The sequence below is a fragment of the Dromiciops gliroides genome, chromosome 2, assembly GCF_019393635.1.
Source record: "Dromiciops gliroides isolate mDroGli1 chromosome 2, mDroGli1.pri, whole genome shotgun sequence".
In the NCBI taxonomy this organism is placed as follows: Eukaryota; Metazoa; Chordata; class Mammalia; order Microbiotheria; family Microbiotheriidae; genus Dromiciops; species Dromiciops gliroides.
This window is the reverse complement of record NC_057862.1, coordinates 271,780,404-271,800,985: the sequence shown is the minus strand read 5'-3', so window position 1 is coordinate 271,800,985 and position 20,582 is coordinate 271,780,404. Positions and strand designations below refer to the sequence as shown.

The 20,582-nt window shown below is 36.4% G+C and overlaps 1 protein-coding gene across 1 annotated transcript in view; it reads right to left on the bottom strand.

Annotated features, from left to right (window-relative positions):
- MIPOL1 (mirror-image polydactyly 1) overlaps positions 1-20,582 on the bottom strand; it is a 440,092-nt gene that overhangs the window by 227,682 nt on the left and 191,828 nt on the right. The window contains exon 10 of the mRNA XM_043986491.1: positions 9,095-9,202. Within this exon, the coding sequence (XP_043842426.1) occupies positions 9,095-9,202 (108 nt within the window). The remainder of the gene's footprint in view (positions 1-9,094; positions 9,203-20,582) is intronic.

Genomic DNA, 20,582 nt, shown 5'->3' with positions numbered 1-20,582 from the left:
GCATGTGCTCAAGTGATGTTATCCAGTACCTTAATAGCAGTATACTTTCTAACATATTTGCAAAAATACCTGCCAAACACTAGAGAAGTCCTTAGATTTTAAAGGTTCTCTGGATGTGGCCAACTCAAAATGGCTTGTTTCTTCTATAGGTCAGTGCTCATTCCTTAGTGAGATGGCATGTAATCTAAATCCTTGACAGAAGCTCTACAAAATGGACACTTGCTGAGACTGGAAGCTTTTAGGGTATTTTCCTTTAACTAAATCAATACTTCTATCAGTATTTCCTCATGATCTTCTAGGGTCTTTCCCAAGACAAGGCACACCAGCATTTACAGGTAATTTATGTCTCAATTACTTTTTGCATCAGTGTTTGGAAAGTGTCTGGTATCTCCCAGATTCAGTGGGAGATGTACATACATACATATATATATATATATATATATATATATATATATATATATATATATATATATATATATAGTGGAAATTTATTTTGATTTGGGGACCCTACCTTTAGGCTGAGATTAGAAAGCCTGAGGTCCTCAGGGTCTCTCCCCCTCCTCAGCTTCAGCTGAGCGAAAAAGCCCCGTGCGCTATACAAGATGCCAGGTCAGACAGCTGGGGGGAAAAAAAAAAGCCCCAGCTCCCTCCGACCTGAGCAGAGCTATCTGAAGGATAGCCTGTGCTGAGGCATGAGGCTCGAGAGCACACCCCCCCCCCCCAGCTGCAGCTTTGGCTGGTGGATTAGCTTGGTCTGTGGGGGCGAAGGAAGCCCCGAGATTTGAGTGGAGAGAAGAAAAAGTGTATATATAGACCTGGGAGAGAGACAGGAGAGAGGAGACAGACTAGCAGACGAACGGACAGACGGACTAAGGAAGGAGCGAGGACGGACTAGATAGACAAGACTCAGGGGTTCGGACAGACAAGAAGAGGTCAAGAGGTGGCTGAGGAGACGGCAAAGATTGGAGACTAGAGACGGGGCTACAAGGATGCAGGAGAAGGAGAAGGACTAGGAGCAGGCAAAAGAGAGGCCGAAGGGCAAAGTGACAGAGCAAGACAGACAGAAGGTTACAGGCCTTAATACAAACCAGGGAAAGTGTAACGTGCCCTGAGGCCGGAGGCGGTTTAGGCACTTATTGTATTCAAGAAGTTTGAGAGCAGCAGGTGGGAAAGAGACCCAGTGGAAAGAGTCCACCGGAAAGCAATCAGGTTGTACATTTTATTTCCCTGTATTCTTAATTTTAAATAGTGTCTCATAAATGAACTCTGCTTTGATTGTTTAGTTAAGAGGCTTCTTGGTATTTTGCTTATCAATTTGGGAGTGGAGCAGTGTGGTGGAACTTTATAAATGGCCCACATTAAATTAACGAAGTCAGATAGCCAAACAGTCAACAGTCCCCAGACTAGTCATCTATAGTTTAGCCCCCCAAAATTAGCCCAGTCAAGTCAAAAACATTTATGTGTATATATATATACTAAAAATGGTGGTCTTTCCCTTGTGTTTCTCTGCCATAGGCATTTGGTAACAGCCACTGTTGAGAAACATTGGCTGCTAAACAGACAATCCAGGGCACCTTGAATTCTAACATGGCGAACTGGTTCATGTGGGCTCTTCAGTTCAGTCTGATACTCTACATATATATATATATATATATGTGTGTGTGTGTGTGTGTGTATATTTATCTTTCCATTCTTCTTCAGTACCACCACTACAGTGGACTTTGTGATGATTCCTAACCAAAAGTTCTTCAGATGGTTTCTGAGGCCCTTGATCACAGAGAAAGGGATTTTCTTAGAATTTTCCTAGAGTGATCAGGAGTCGGTGAACTAGATCTTATGATCTTATCTCATGCACATCTCACATTTCAATACAATATCTTCTTTCTGAGGTTTTGCCTCAACATTTACTTCTGGTTTTCTAGTTCTAGGGAATCTGAAGAGGCAGATTTCTTTGAATCCATTTCAGAAGATGAAAAGACTATGCTCCTGTGATATTTGCTGTTCAACTCTTTGCTCTTATGTGCAAAAATCACATGGATAGTTAAAGTGTACAGGTACTAACTCTCAACCTGTCATTTACAATATTCTGCCTATATATATATATATATATATATATATATATATATATATATACACACACACACACACACAATATTCTGTATATATGGTCCATTTAAAGCTGATATTCCAGTTGCACATATTGGGACTGCATATACCACATCCAAGGTTCCTACTGCCTTATTAACACCAGAAATATCATTTAGAAATTTCAATGTCATTACAATGTATCCCAAAGATGGATAGTTTTGTCATCTAGTCCTCCAAGTTAAAATCTTTCAATAGGATGTAAAAGTGTTTTCTTTAAATGTCTCATAAAAGAGCTAGAACACAGTGGTCACTTGGACCCCAATGTCCAAGACAGCAGTGTTGCACCTCCTCAATGTTCCCCTTTACCCATGCATGGGCTCCCATGAGTCCAGATGGTAATGAGAGCTGATGAGATCACACTCATTGCTTGAGGCTCTAGGGAGAGCTCTTTCCCTGGCCCTATCTCCCTTGCAGGGACCATGCCCCTCTGTTTCTGCACTTCTACAAGTACGTTCTCTTCAGGGCTAGACACGGCCAGCATATGGCCATCTCCACAATTGTAACAGAAGGGCATTCTGCCTTGTGACTTGCCTCTGGTGGTGGCCCTTGTGCCAGGTTGCATTGTCTTCCACTCTGTTGTCCAGGTGGAACAGGTGGTCTACAGCTACCTCTCACCTATTTCTATTTTCTGACTTTTTGCCTCCAGGGTTTTATTTCCTCCAATCATGAAAGAGCAGATCTTTCTGAGGAGGATGGAATGGTATCTCTTAGAGCTGACTTCTTGTCAGAACTCTATCATTAACATATATTTTCAATTAAAAGAGGAAAATTGCCACATGACCAATGCTCTTACTTTGCCAAGGCATCATTTAGAGATATCTTAAGTCAATTCTGCTTTATTAGTTTTTTGGCTATTTGGTTCAATTTTCTCCTCTTTCCTTTTTCAGGAGGAAACATTCCTTTCTATATATGAATCTGACTAGATGCCTGTCCATCCATGCCAAAACTTGGGATGATAACTTTTCCTTTGTACTGGATGCTTTAGTGCCATAGAATTCCCTTTACACATTCTACTATGTGAATCCAAGGTTCCTACATTTTAGATTCTGCTGCTATTCAAAGGCAGGGTACTTAATTCTGCTTTAAGAGAAACAAAAGAAAAGAATTGAAATGTTTCAAATTCCAAAAGCAGAAAAAACAAAACCCTCAAATAAATATCCCAGGTGAAGGAGTGTCCCTCACATTTTGGAAATTTGTGGGGTTTGCCTATGACATGGCCATTCGATCCAGCTCATACCTTCTTCCTCCTAGTAGACAGCCCATAGGACATGACCTTAACCTTTACTAATATTTCATTACTCACTCTGGAGGACATAATTTCACTGAAACACGTGCCACTCTAAGCCACTTGAATCTTGTTTACTCAAGATTCCATAGACTAGGAGAAAATGGTCTCAAGTCACATGGTTAATTTATTTCAGTTATTTAGTAGAATGTGTAAATATCAATTAATACAGAACAAAAATCACAAGATTCTGTTTCAATTTGCTCTGCCCATAACTAATGGAAAAACAAACCATGAAACAAACATTTTGGATGAAGGTACTAACTTGTAGCTTTCCAAGCTAGTCTCTGGTTTCCTCCACTGCAATCCTCCAATAAACAATTAATTAAAAACAAACTAACAAACACAAATTGCAGGTCATTTATGACACCATAATTTATAATAGACAAGAACAAGATTTAGAGAAAATAGTGAAGTAAATGTCTGCCAGATGTAGATAGTAGGAAAAGGGGAGTTAAACAACTTCATTGTCCTTTTGTTCATCTTAAGAAACAACACTAGAAAACAGCTTGCAGCCACCCCCATAATTTTTTTCCTAATGAGCATAAAGCTAAGCAGGCTATTCCTGAACTCATATCACAAAATGCCTCGAAGGGAGTCCTTTCTCTTGGAATGCCATTGTGTGACTATCTCTTCATTCAATTGGCTCCAAACCTCAATTCCAACTGTTTCAGCTCTGCTGCTACTGATATACTTGCTTACTGGGATTTCATCCTCAGCTTCCTCCCAACTTGCTATGTCCATGGAGAAACTCCTCAGATAATCTCTCAGGTCAGGGAGAATACAACATTGTCTGCCCAGGACTACAATGCCCAGAATTCATAGTTACGTTTAAGCTCTTTGAAGGCAGGGCCAGTTTTGCTTTTTGCCTTTTTATCCTGCAGTGCCTAGCACAATTTCTTGTCCTTAGTTGGAACTTAGGAAATTTTGTTCAATTGCATTCTCTTTTTATAATGGTTTGGTTGATTTTTTTAAACCAGTACTAGGTGTCTCGATCTAAATTTCCTCAAATTCTATCTTATTCAATAACAGCTGCTTAATTACTAAATTGTAAAGAAATACACAGGAACAATGTTAAAAAAAGACTTGCAAATTTGACCTGTGTTCATTAGAGAAATTTTTGTTTAACATATTTACATGCAGATTTTATAATGGATACAGCTATATATTACATGTAAGTAATGAAACGATACTTGTTCTCAAATAGTACAACAGTTCCTTATAGCAACATACCTGTAAAGCACATTTACTTTCCATTTTGTATATGCACATGTTTTGTCAAAAAAAAGTAATTTATCACAACATTTATTTATAAAAGATTTCATGGATCTTGGGGAGATTAAAAAAAGGATTGAAATACTTTTCCTCATGTACCACTTTTTTATGGATTATTCTATTCTCTTAAATGAGTCAGCAATGGCATTCAATTATGGTCTTCATTTGTTTATTTTCTTTTCAAAACTTAGGAAATATAGTTAAATATCTAAAAGACCCTATGAAATAGCATTTTAAAATACAGTAAAAAGTTTGAGGTTACAATAAAAATTAAACAAAACTGTTTGTTCCTCCACAGAAAATCACCTTCCTATGAGGAGAAAAGAAAAGGAAGACAAAATGTTTTCTAGAATGGGACAACAAAATCCTTTTAGGAGATAAAATTAACCACAGCAAAAATTTCCAAATCTCTGAAAGATAACAAAATGACCAAGGCTTAAAACATCCAACTATTTCTTGTAGAAATAATCAACCAGGGGCAGCTGGATAGTACAGTGGATAAAGCACCAGCCCCGGATTCAGGAGGACCTGAGTTAAAATTTGGCATCAGACACTTGACACTTACTAGCTGTGTGACCTTGGACAAGTCACTTAACCCTCATTGCCTCGCCCCCCCCCCCAAAAAAAGGAAAGATATAATCAACCAGGAATTATTGTTCTATTCTTGTGGATGAGCTCCCACATGTAGAGTACGTATTTGTGTGTGTGTGTGTGTGTTTTTGCATGTTGTCCATGTAGGTTACGTGTGTCCTCATGGGTGTGTATAGATATATTTCACAAAGATGCATGAAATAGCTCCAGAATCTCATCTGTTCAAGCTCTCCTACCATTCTCTGCCAAGGAGGAGGATTTTAACCCTCAGAATACATTCATGATAAGAAAAACATGTATTCCTTGGATTGGTGGTCTCATGTTTTCTTTTTGAATAATCCAGTTTCTACATAACTAAGTGAAGAACAATGAATTTGTAGTCAGGGGGTCTCAGCACATATCTTAGCTATGCTAATTAACTACCTGTGTGACACAGGGTAAATCACTTAACATCTCTGGACCTCTGTATCTTCAGCTATAAAATGGAGATTTGGATGATGTGGCCTCTAAGGTTCCTTCCAGTTTTAAATCTATGATTCTATGATTCTTTCAATCATACTCCCTAATAAATTGGTTTAATTATACCCAGTATCCAGTTTATGTTTATACCTAATATTTTGTAGCCATTCCACTTCTAGGCAGTTTGAAATGTAATTCATTCTATTTTCTTTTTTCTTTTTCTTTTTTGTTTTTTGTTAGTGAGGCAATTGGGGTTAAGTGATTTGCCCAGGGACACACAGTAAGTGTAAAGTGTCTGAGGCCTGATTTGAACTCCGGTACTCCTGACTCCAGAGCCGGTGCTCTATCCACTGCGCCACCTAGCTGCCCCTTCATTCTATTTTCAAAAAGAATAAGCTCTACTATTCACACAACTTTTAGAAGGATGAGCATTTCAGCATCATCAAATGAAGTACTCAAATTCTCCCAATTAACTGACTAATATTTCTATTTCTATTCTAAAATTCCAAAAAGCCTACAATCTGTCATACACTTGTAGAAACAAAGTAAAATGTAGTTATCTTCAATTGCCTAGGTTAATGAAAAGAGATCAAATTTGTAAACATTTCCTGGATCAAGGAAAAACTTTATTTGAAGCTTATAGTTAACTAAACTTTTAAGTAGGGATGCTCTTCTTCGAGTCATTGCCCACCTTTAGTGGAAGCGATAAGTAATAGGGGGAGAAGAAGGAACAAGCATTTATCTAGTTCCTATTATGTGCTAAGTGCTTTACAAATATTATCTAGCTTTAAAGGAAAATTATGAAAGCTGTATTCCCATTCATTAAGTTAATTCATATGGCAAAAAATTATGGAAAGAATGGAAACTTTTGAACAGAAAAATAAACATATGTTTAGAATGTTCTCAAATTTTAGTCAATCTAAGATCAGACTACATTTTTTGAGTTCCCTAACAAATGGGGAATTTATATTTTATAGAACTCAACTACAGCTTCACTTTAAAAAGTAAAAATCACTCTAACATACATATTTTAGATCTTCCTTGAAAGTATAATTGGTTTTCAAAATGAAGGTAAATTGACTGAAGATCTGAATTCTACTAAACCTCAACCATAAATCATTTTAGCTTTTGTCTCTCCCAAATGAGGTACTGCCTCGGTCATTAATACCACTAATGTAATGTTATGTTGATACATAGCCATATGGTTCTTGTCTTTTGAATACTACTCTATAACAATTTACTGCAATAGAAAGCCAAACAAAGCTACAAATACTTTTCATACTTATAAAATGACAAACAGGAAATTATAAAATCCTTAGGAAAAACAGCTGGCTCCAGCAGAATATTAATCATCCAATGAATGGCAAGGGCCAAAAGCTATTGAAAATTTGAGTTTTCAGATAGTCAAGGAATAAATATCTTTATCATTAAAAAGTAATTAAAACAAGACAATACAAAACACACAAAACTTGCTCCTTAAGGAAGGGGTTGTTACTTCTGTGTAGTTGGGAGTGACTGGTTCTGCTCAATCTTGAATATCATCTCAGCAATACTTGTTGAATTGAAAAAGAATTCCCATAAAACACTGGCATTATTGAACCAAAGTATTGATCATAGAAATTGAGCTGGAATGGATTGCTGAGATCTAGTTTAACCCCTCATTTACAGATGAGGAAACAGACCTAATCATTTGTCTAAAGCTACACAGCTGAACAGAACTTGTCTTCCATGTATTTTATTATCACTACAGGTCCCTTTAATATTTATCAGACTAAAATAGATTTTTTTTAGGTTTACATAATTTACCTAGTCATTTCTAAAAAATTGAGCACTGAATCATTTGATAATGATTTATGAAAATGTTGTGTATAAATATGGTTACATAGAGCTAAATAAAAAACTCCAAATCACCCAAACTCACTAATATATTCCCAGAATTTGAAACAAAAAGGCAGGTGGAATTAAAAAGACATGTCAGAAAATAATTTTTAATGAAGCATACTATACTAAAGTTAAAATTCTTTCCTTGTGTTAAGGACAAATATTTTACAGTTATGCACAATGACTATGGAAATCTCTAATTTAGAGTTCTGTAAAAATGTTTGCACTCAGCTAATTTAATTGTATGAATACAGAAATTCCATCTTAAGTGACACAAGTTGAAGGTTCAAGACATTACTTTGAAAATATGATTATTGAAATATATACTTTTTAGAAATAGTTTTCAAGTAACAACTCCAATATTAATGATAAGTGTCAATGATCATGCTCTACAAAAGTATCATTCTAAGATTCTAGTTTAGCTATGCCCATAATTTCAGGTTATCCAAATCATTTGTTTAGCAGATGATACACAATTAATGAAGAATCTTAAACACTTAGGAAGTGAATGAGAACTTTATCATAGCATTAAGATTTGGGAAGTGTCTAAGAAGAAAAATATATCAGTTAAGGAAGTGGCTCATTTCTATTTCTTTCTATCAATAACCTTTACCCAACCTTCCCTTTGCATCCATTCAAATAATCATTGTATCCCTGTAATTGCAAGAAGTCTGTAGTAAGTTGGCAATAATATCCATTTCCTCATTATGTTCACTTTTTTAAATAAAAAGAAAACAACTGAAAGATACACACCAAATATCCTATTTGGTTTTATAGATAGATAGATATTCTGTGTATATTTTATATACACATATATAACAGGAAATAGAGGTACATACATTTCTTAAAAATAGTGCTGAACTACAAGTTGTATAACTAATTACACCATACTGAATGCCAACTTTGTCTCAGTCTTTGAAAAAAGTCAACGTTTATTTAATGTCTTTGCTTCTTTTCACCCTTTCTTACCAATTAAACTTGTTTTTTGAAGATACCCTTTTCAAAAAGTATCAACTACATGCATCACTAATACAGGTCATGTTATTATTGATCTAGCAAATACTGATGAGAAGAGATCCACATTTAAAGATACCTAACTTAATGTGATTAGTGTCAATTAAACATAAAACTAATACAGAGATAGGAGAATAAAACTGATGCCAAAAAGTTGCCATACCACTGCCCTGACAATTCTGAGAATATATTCTATGTTGTTTTTGTGCACATGCACACACACACACACACACACACACACACACACACACACACACACACACACACAAAAAAAATAATACCATAACAGAAGGGTTCTGTATCTGTGTTTAAAGAAGGGGTTGTTGGCAAACACCACAGCTCACTTCTGCTGAAATGTACACAACTGATATATGCAGCCCAGAAAGCTGGCACCAAGGGCTTATAACCTTAATTTGCCTGCAAGAAGGAATGGAGATTTACCTTCAGAGCACGTTCTTGATTGTTTTCAGCAGTCAGATGTCTCATGTTGTTTGCTGAAGTCTGGTTCTGCTCTTTCAGATGATGAAGCTCCTGCTCTAGCCGTTTGCACTGCAACGAGAAAAGAATCCCATTAAGTAAAGGAGCTATGGCATATATATATATATATATATATATATATATATATATACACACATATATATTTACAACAAGCCACATGAATTAGTGTAAATAACACCATCACTTTCTCTAAAAGAGAAGGCATTTTTGCAAAAGGAAAGATTCAGCAAAGACAATGTTTAATCTATAAGTAAAATAATACTGAAGAAATAATGTTTTTATACCTTTCATTTTTTTCTTAATTCCTGACAATCATTAAAATGAACATTTTTATTACATTAAATAAAACACACAAAAGAGATTATTTTCTAATGAGTTGCTTACTATTTATCTGATATTTGACTAAAATAATAACATATTGTGTATGTTCCTGTTAATCTTTCATGGCAATTACATCACAATTTTAATAAAATATGCTATATTCTATGATTATCATTCATCAATTTTATTTCAACTCCTAAAAATAAAATATATTTGTGTGTAATATGAATACTTAGAAACTTTTAAGATTCTTTATTATGGAGTAAATTCAAGATAAATACCAGGGTAAATTATTTTGAAAGAAAAATCCATAAATAGCTATAACTTAGAAACAGAAAAAGCAAATTCAACATGATGCTATTTGGCCTTATGTACACTTATCATCACTTCCAAATAGGTAAAGAGACATCAAATAACTGTTATTGCAGTTTCAATTCTTGATAATTTAAAGAATATCAACCAAAAAATACCAGGAAAATTAAATGCCAGGAAATTAAAAGTCAGGACCATTAAAAATCAAATATAGCAATTCATACAAACACATAAAGCTATATGTCTAACTAATGATTATGTTTCTGAAAACTGTATGTAAAGTTTCATAAACCATGGCATTTAAAATGCACCATAGGAACTGGTTATTTAAAGATAAAATATTTTGTGTATAATTATTTAACTTAATGTAGTTTTAGAATTTTTCCAGGTATTCAAGTTCAGCTCAGTGATCAGTAGCTTGCAAGAATGAATGAATACAACTGCCCCCCCACCCCCCGTTTATTTAGTGCTTGCTTGCTGTGTACTAAGCACTTGGGATACATATTGAAAACAGACAATCCCTGCTCTCAAGGAGTTCATATTCTAACAGTGAGGGGACAGCACATAGAAGAGGTTTCAACCCCAAGTCAGATGGAAAGGGCAGTGATTTTTAGGATGCAAAGGGAAAGAAGATGACGCTTCTTCCTTATGTCATTTCCACTGACAAAACCATATCAGTTTCTGATGTTGAACCAATTTGTAGTGCCTAGGTGTCAAGAACATCCTTTTGTGAATATACATAGCTAGTGCTACTGAACGTAGTTAACATTATCTTTTTAAAAATTATAATAACATCTATCCTTCTCTAGTTCTTTTGTACCTGTGCCATTTTCTATTGCTTTTATTTTTTAAAATAAGTTTTATTGAACCATGTTTTTATATTTATCTTCTCTTACTTAACTTGGTTTCCATCTTCTGTACATTTTTGTTTGTTGTTTTCTAAAAACGCACTGATAGCTTTAGATAACACTTATTTTCTCCTAATTAGTTGCTTAGTTTTGTCTATCAAACATTTCACTCATAAGCATTTCCCATCCACTGTAGAATTTTTAGACCATGGGATCCTACTTGTCCTTTCCCTGAACCCTCTGAAATTCTAAATATTTCTCATGAGTATATCTTCTTAATGTGTAATCTCACTTTCCTCTTTTCCCATCTAATTACATATGAACAAGTACTCTTTTTAGAACCATATTCTTGTAATATTTACAAGGTCCAACTTGCATTTGTGTTTTTGTGAATAGCAGCTAGGTTGCACAGTGGATAGAGTATTGCACTCAGGAAGGCCTGGACAGTCTAAGATGGTCTTTCCTCAGACCCAGGGTAAGTTAAATAACCTCTCAGCCTCGATTTCTTCTTCAATAAAATAAATGTAACAGTGTCACGGACCTCAAAGTATTGTTGGGAGGATCAAATAAGATAATATACAATGTGCTATATAAATATTAATATATTAATATTATTATTGACTCCTCCCTTAGATTGTGCCTCCTGAAAATTTCTTGGTATCTCCCCCATCATATACTTATTTCTACAATATCGGTAGAAAGGTATATAGTATTTATCTTGGTGGATATATGTAGGCAGGTTTCTCTTTCCCCCTTCCTTACTGTTTAAATACCTTTCTTTGATTAAGTTTATAAGACTCCAGGCAAATATTTCTGTACCAATCTCTATTAGGTCTATTATATCCCTAAGGAGATAACATGCACATGAATAACTCCAGCTTAAATAGCCACTCTTACAGAAATATTGGTTAATGTTACTATTCCTTTAACAGACAGGGAATAGATTCTTGGGGAGTGATGGTTAATTGTAATTTTGGAGAGAATCTGAAGAGATGTTTTGAGAGAATTAAGTTTAGCTTTCATTCTTCAGAAAAGACATTCAATGGCTATGACCTCACAGTATTCTGGAGAAGCCAGAAGTTGCAGTTTTTGGTGTAGTTCATATAACCTATGAGGATCTTTATCCCAACACCCTCTCCCCACTCCTATAAATAAATCAGGTCCCCACAGTTGGCTACATCACTTATCATCATCAACAACAACATTTATCAAGTGCTACTATGTTCCATGAACTGTGATAAGTGCTGGGAATACAAAGGGAAGTGAAACAAAACAAAATATAGTCTTTGCCTTCAAAGAACTCTCATTCTAAAGGAAGTGACAAAATGCTAATTATGTATGTACAAGAAATAGGTAGTGTAAAAGGGAGGCATCTTGGAAGAAAAGTACTAGCATTACAGACCAGGAAAGGTCTTTTGTAGAAAGGGGAATTTGAGTTGAGTTTTTAAGGAAGCCATGAAAGTCAGGAAGTATAGGTGAGATAGAGAGGCACAGGAGGTATAGGTTCAGAGCTAGGTATGGGAGACTGCAGTAAAAAGGCACAGCTGTGAGTTCAAGGTACAGCAAGAAAGGCCAGTACAGATGGACTGCAGAGTACACAGAAAAGAATAAAGACAGGAAAGGTAGAAAGGTGCTAGGTTGTAAAGGGCTTTAAAAGACAAATGAAGGATTATCTATTTGATTCAAGAGGGAATGGGGTGGAGGGGTGGGGAGAGGCAGCTAGTTGGCACAGTGGATACAATACTGGCTCTGGAGTAAGGAGGACCTGAGTTCAAATCCGGCCTCAGACACTTGACACTTACTAGTTGTGTGACCCTGGGCAAGTCACTTAACCCTAATTGCCTCACCAAAAAAAAAAAAGAAAAAGAAAAAGAAAAAAAAAAGAGGGAATAGGAATCTCCAAAGTTTACTGAATTGAGGAAGGGGCAGTGGCATAGTCACTTTGGCAATAGTTCAGGGGTGAGGTAATAGCCAGAACCAGGGTGGTGGCTGTGTGAGTGGAGTAAAGGGAATGTATATGAGATATATGTTATAATGTCCTGATAACAGAGTAGATATATGAGGTAAGAGAGAGTGCAGCGTTAAGGCCTGAGTGACTAGGAGAATGATCAACTTGGGCTTTGCATTGTGGTATTTATTGTATATGATATTAAAGAGGAATTTATATATCCCCAGATTTTACATCCATCATTTTCTTTCTTCTCTTAAGTCATTATTCTAGTTTAGACCCTCACCACCTCTCCTGGACTATTGTAATCACCTCATAATTGGTCTCCGTGCCTCAAATATCTCTCTTTTCTGATTCACCCTTTATATAGTTACCCAAGTGATTTTCCCATATTGCAGGTCTTACTATGTCACTTCCCCATTCAATAAACTCCAATGGTTCCCTGTTGCCTCTAGGATCAAATATAAAAAGCTCTCCTGTTTAGGTTTTAAAGCCCTTTATAACCTAGCCCCAACCTACCTTTCTCTTTCACATACTCTACCCCATCACACTGCTGACTCATACAGTCCACAGAAAGACCTAGGTATTTTTCAGAACAATTGCTGCTTAACCATGCCTCATATTTTACTTATAAAGTTGTAACAAGTGTAACAATCAAAATCATTGGCCCAGTGGGTTTGGGGCAGTCACCATACTCACATCCAACAAAACTGACCCTCCTTCTAGTCTTTATACATTATACTCCATTGCTCATTTGCTACCTTTCATTTTGGCTGTCCCTCATATTTGAAATGCATGCCACTCCCACAATACTCCAACACATTATTTTTCCTATAAAATTTTGCTCAAGTGCTATCTTCTACATGTAGCCTTTCCTGATCCCAACTACTAGTACTCCTCCCCCCTGTTAACTTGCCTTGAATTTATTTTGTAAATTCTTATTTAAATACATATTGGCTCCCGTGATTGAATGGAAGCTCCTTTAGGACTGGGGCTATTTTATTTTCCTCTTTGTATTTTCTGAAGTGCAGAGTAGAGTACCTGGCACATCATAGGTACTTAATAAATGTTTGTTGATTGATTAACTCAAAGGAGATGGTAAACTGTAAAATGCTAAGAGTTTAAGAAGCATGCAGAGTTCAGAACCCTTTTATTATATTCCCTTTAATCCAATCCTTTTATCTTTACTTCATTAACTTACTACACTCCTTTTCTTAGCAACCTCTATCTTCAAGATTCATAAGCTACTTGTTTCCACTCATCAAATGACTTTGTATTCCACTTTACTGAGAAAAATAGAGATTATACTTCATGAGTTCCCCTATCTCCCCTATTTCATAATTAAAACATCTTCACATGTCCTGCTCTCCATCACCCCACCCCCTTTCCTTGAAGAGAATTTCTCTTTACCATTATCAATTACATTATCTGTACTGATCTCTTCCTCTCCCATCTCCCCCTGGAACTTGTTCTACTGATTTTTCTCTCACTCATTTTCAATTTTTTACTATCTACAGACTCCCTTCCCTTTTCATCCTTTAAAATCTTTGAAATTACTGTTACATCTCTCCTCCTGTTCAGTCACAGAAACTACTATAAATTGCTGATAGATGCACACACATATGGCTTAAAAAACTTTCAATAAATTGCAATCATTTAATATATGTGTATGTAATACACATAATACACACTCATAAATATATATATGCATGCATATGCATATATTCAAATATATACACACATATATTACATATATTTATAATCCACTCCCATGAGCCTTCCTTTGTAGTAATAGGGAAGAAATACTCCTTTGTAGTAATAGGGAAGAAATACTTAAAGAAAACCAATCAATAAACTGAAAATATTAACAGATAGTTCCACACAATTAGCCCCCAACATCTCCAACAAAAAGAGTAGTGCTATATTTCATCTCTTTTCTGAACCCAAGTTTGATTATTACATAATTATAGCACAGTTAGGTTAATTTGATTATTCTTTCATTTACATTATTATATTCCTAACAACCACAGAATCAGAAAATTCAAGAGATGGAAGGAATCTCAGAGGCCATTCAGTGCAAACCATACCTGAAAGGAATCCCTATGATAACATACTCAACAAGTTGTCACCCAGTCTCTGCTTGAAGACTTCCAAGAAAACCCCTTAAGGAGCTTGTTCCGTTTTTACATAGCTATAATTGTTAAGAAGCATTTTTGGACATCAAGCCTACATTGACCCCTTTGCAACATTCACTCATTTGTACTGCTTCTGCCCTCTGGGGGCAAACAGAACAAATCCAATCCCCCTTCCACATGACAATCCTTCAAATACTTGAATACAGCTATCATGTCTCCTCTCTGTCTTCTCTTCTCCATGCTCCAGTTCCTTGAAACATTAAAGTCTCTTTACAATCCTGATTGACACTTGTGGTCCCTCTACCCTATCAATGTCCTTCTTAAACTGAACACACTACTCCAAATGAGTTCTGACAAGGGCAAAGTAGAGTGGAACTATCACCTTCTATTCCTGGAAGATATGCATTTCTTATAGCAACTCTAGTTGACTTTATCCTTCTTTGGCTCCCCCATCACACTGTTGACTCATGGAGATTAAAGTCTCCCAAAATGAAAATGATCGGCCCAATGGATTTGGGGCCCTCACTTTCTCCCTCCTTCTAAGGGACTCTTCTTAGCTCTGGATCCAAGAGAGTGTATCAACTAGGTTTAGTCCCAGGAGAACTTAGCCTAAATGGAGAGGTCCTTCTCTTTCTCTAGCTCTCTAGTTCTTTAGATCTTAAAGCCTAGGGGAAAAGTACTTAAGGGGCACTGGTTAGGCTCATGTCTAGAGTTTTCCTGAAAAGGGAAATGGGGAACAGAAAGATATATGTATATAAGGTATAGAATATTTATTCATTTCCAAAATGCTTCTCCCTCCTTCCCCCTCTCCATATATCCTAAACAAATATGTATTAACAATAAAACTTAAACTAGAATCAATAACTTTTAAATTTCTGGAGGAGCAGTTGTAAGAGTAGACTAATTCCCTGAACGGCCAATTCTGACCATCAAATGCTCTCTATTGACCTGGGGGAGAGTGGGGGAGAACCACAACTTCTTCACTCCTCCCCCAGACACTTTGGAAGTAGCTGCATAAGCAGGCATGGGTTAACTCAGATCCAGGCTTGGTCTAACAATAAGCTCTGCTTGACAGGGAAACTACCACCTATTACCATCCCTTTATGACTGAGGCTTACTATCATGCTGTAATATACTATTGCCCTGTGGTTAATGCTTTCCAATCTCTTGTTTCTCTCCTTATCCCTGAATTAATCAATCACAGACATGTAAGAACTATCTCCAAACCTTATCTCCCATTCTTTTATCCCCATGCTCCTCAACCCTATTCTATTTATGTCCTTACTACAATCCCTTTCACCCTTTTCTCCGTAACCTCAGGAATTCCCACTATACAGTAAACAAACTTCCATTCATCCTGGATCTCTTTCTGTCATGCTCCTTGCATCTACCAGCCTTCACTGAGACAATTTCCCTGTTAATATGGTATTTCAAAGTATCTACTCTGGCACTAATTATGCTTTTTCTTATCTCCCTGGACACTTGGGTCCTGGAAGGAGAGATGGAATACTCTTTATTATATAGCTACTTCCAGACATTCCCTATGCCACAGTCACTCAGCAACTTTTTTTCATATGCATTGTGCTAAATTAAAAATTTCTGCTTAATCCAAATCATAGTAGCTGTTTTATACCAGTCCTCTGGTTATTCTCCCTCTTTTCTCAAGGAGTTCACCTGGCACAGCATCTTCTTCTCCCCACCAACTCATCCCCTTATACTAGAAGATATGATATCTCAAAATCCCTAAGCTCCCAATTCCTGAACCTGCTTAAATTCTTCATTCAAACATAGTCAAACAAATGGATAATCATGTACCATTACCCACAAATGTTCTATTTTCTTAATTAGAAACTCTGACATTCCTCTAAGTAATAGCAATATCCCATCAATCTATGTCTCCCTATGCCTCACTCCTTTTTAACCTATTCTTTGCCCTTATTGAGACCTTCACTCAATACTTTCTCAGACCATTAGCTTGACTCTGACTTTATTCCTTCCCTTTCCAATCTTAACTCTTCCAATTAGCCATTTTACCTCTATTGCTTTCTGCTTACCCCCATGCCTATTATTCATCATCTCTTGTCAAACCTTTGACTTGGGATACTCCCAACACTTTCATTGTCTGCTTCTACTGAAAAGTTGCTGAATGTAGCTAGAGGAAATTGCAGAATCATGGCAACAAGGTATATTATAAATTAATGTTAAGCTCTTGTGAAAATGGTGGAGAAAAGGCAGGAACACACCTGAGTTCTGCCAAATTCCCTTCCAAATAACTTTAAACAATACTCCAAAACAAATTCTGGAGGGGCAGAACCCACAAAAGGATGGAATAAAATAATTTTCCAGCCCAAGAAAATTTAGGTTGGCATGAAAGTTCTATCTCATCAAGCTGAGAGTAGAATGCAGGTAGCACTCCAACAAATTAACATACCTTGGGAAGGACTGAATCAATGCCTGCAGTGGTAGCTAATGGAGCTCTCAGCCCAGAGATGGCAAGGAGGTCAGACAATTAATTCATCAGACCTAAATTATAGGGGTCCCTTTGCTGGTACTGGGTGTAGGACTTCTACATTGCCTTCACTCAGATATGGGTGGTGGCATTGGGTTGTAGTACCGTGGTGAGGAAGAGTACTAGAATACCAGAGCTTTGCAGCTACAGGGAATCAGGGAACCAAATCACAATTTCAGGGCAGAAAAGAGTCCTTATGGTTGTTCACACACCAGAGCACAGGCCAGGAGAGAAGTAAGCACACGTCTCCTTAGATCATACCACTTTGGAAGAACTGAAAACTTTCAGACTCTCAGAACTAGTTGCACCAAAACAAAACAAAAAACCCCCAAAACCCTGAAGTTTCAAACAGTGCCCCCTAAAGACCAGGAACAGAGCCCTGATTTTTTATGAAGTTAAAAGTCAAGAAATGGGCTGGGAAAATTGGTAAACAACAAAAAAGATCCTAACCATAGAAAGCGAGTATGGTAATAGGGAAGATCAAAACACAAACAGAAGAAGAGAACAAAGTCAATACTGCTCTACCCAAAGCCTCAAAGAAAAATGATTTAAAAAAGGATTTTAAAAAAGTCAAATAGAAGTACAGGAGGAGGCAGCTAGGTGGCACAGTGGATAAAGCACTGGCCTTGGATTCAGGAGGACCTGAGTTCAAATCCAGTCTCAGACACTTGAGACTTACTAGCTGTGTGACCCTGGGCAAGTCACTTAACCCCCATTGCCCCCCACACACAAAAGTATATTTGGGGCAGCTAGGTGGAGCAGTGGATAAAGCACTGGCCCTGGATTCAGGAGTACCTGAGTTCAAATCCGGCCTCAGACACTTGACACTTACTACCTGGGTAACCCTGGGCAAGTCACTTAACCCCCATTTCCCTGCAAAAAAACCCAAAAACCCCAAAAAAAACAAGTACAGGAAAAATTCAGAAAATAAATGATAGCTTTGTAAGCAAGATATGAAAAGAGTCAACAGCTTGGTAGAGGAGGCACAAAAAATACTAAAGAAAATAATACCTTAAAAAACAATTGGCTACATAGAAAGTGATACACAAAAATTCACTGAAAAAAAGAAGTCCTTAAGAAGTAGAACTAGCCAAATATAAAAGGAGGTATAACTCATTGAAGAAAATAATTTCTTAAAAATTAGATTTGGGCAAGTGGAAGCTAATGACTATGAAATATCAAGAAACAGTAAAACAGTGGGGCAGCTAGGTAGTACAGTGGATAACAGCACTAGCCCTGGATTCAGGAGGATGTGAGTTCAAATCTGATCTCAAACACTTGACACTTACTAGCTGTGTGACCCTGGGCAAGTCACTTAACCCTCATTGTCCAGAAAAAACCCCACCAAAAACAAAAACAAAAAAAACGGATAAAACAAAATCAAAAGGATGAAAAAATAGAAGAAAATGTGAAATATCTTACTGGAAAAATGGATCTGGAAAATAGATCAAGAAGAGATTTTTTTGGGGGGAGAATTATTGAACTACCTGAACGCCTTGATAAAAAAACCCAAAAAAACAAAAAACAAGCCTAGATATCATTTTCCAAGAAATTATCCATGAAAACTGCTCTAGAGGCTAAAATAGAAATGGAAAGAACCCATTGATTATCTCCTGAAAGAGATCCACAAATGAAAACTCCAAGGAATATTATAGCCAGATTCCTGAGCTCCTGGTCAAGGAGAAAATATTGCAAGTAATCAGAAAGAAACAATTCAAATATTATGGATCAACAGAACAACAGAAGATTTAAGTGTGTCTACATTAGAGAATCTGAGGGCTTAGAATATGATATTCTGGAGGGTAAAGGAACTAAAATTACAACCATGAATCACCTACCCAGCAAACTGAGTAAAATCCTTCAGGAAGAAAATGGATTTTCAGTGAAATAGAGGACATTTGAGCATTCCTAATGAAAAGACCAATTAAAAAAAAAAACTGGGGCAGCTAGGTGGTGCAGTGGATAGAGCACCGGCCCTGGAGTCAGGAGTATATGAGTTCAAATCCATCCTCAGACACTTAAGACTTACTAGCTGTGTGACCCTGGGCAAGTCACTTAACCCCAATTGCCTCACTAAAAAAAAAAAAAAAAAAGGAAAGACCAGAGCTGAATATAAAATTTTACTTTGAAATACAAGGTGTAAGAGAAGCAGAAAAAAGTAAAAAGGAAAGAGAAATCATAAAGAATTCAATAAGGTTAAATTTTTTACATTCCTACATGGGAATATGATACTTGAACTCTTAAGAACTTTTTTATTATTGCAGCAGTGTACATAGAGGGCATGGGGGTGAATTAAACATGATGGGATGATTAATTTTAAAAAATTAAGGACTGAGAAAGAGAAATGCACTGGAAGAAGGGGAAAAGGGAGGCAGAATGGGGTAAATTAACACACATAAAAGAAGAACACTGGACAGGAAGATATAGGAGGTAGATGGGGGATAGCACTTGAACCTTACTCTCATTGGAAGTGGCTCAAAGAGGGAGTAACAACATACACACTAAGTTGGGCATAGAAATCCCTTTTGCCCTATAAGAAAGTAGGAGAGGAAGGGGATAAGAAAAGGGGGTGGGACTGATAAAAAGGAGCATAGATTGGGGGAGGTAGTAGTCAGAAACAAAACACCTTTGAGGATGAAGAGAGACAGTGGGATAAACAGGGGGAAAGTAGGATGGAGGGAAATGCATTTAATAATCCTAACTGTGAAAAAAAAATATACAAAGTTTCTCTGATAAAGGCCTCATTTCTCAAATATATAGAGAACTGAGTCAAATCTATAAAAATAAGAGCTATTCCTCAATTGATAAATGGTCAATGAACAGGCAGTTTTCAGACAAAGTATTTGAAGCTATCTAGTCAAATGAAAAAATGTTCTGAATCACTACTGATTAGAGAGTCACAAATTCAAATAACTCTAAGGTACCACCCCACCCTGATCAGATTGGCTAATAAGACAGAAAAGAAAAATGTTGAAAGAGACATGGGAAAACAGAGACACTTGTAGACATATGGTAAAAGAAAACGCAGACAAGAAAAGTAAAGAAAGTAAAAGTAAAAAGAAGTATACTTCAATCTGCATTCAGATTCCATAAGTTCTTTTTTTGGAGGTGCATAGCAGTTTTCATCATGAGTCCAGTATAATTTTTAATATAATTATTTTGCTGAGAATAGCAGTTTTCTATGACTAAACATGTATAATGTATACCAAATTGCTTTCCTTCTCAAGTACAGGTTTGGGGAGATAGGGAATGTGAGGATTTGGATATTAAAATTAAAAAAAAAAACCAAATGTTTAAATTTTTTCAGGTAACTAGAAAAATAAAATATTAAAAAATTAAGTGTCACATTCCACTGAAT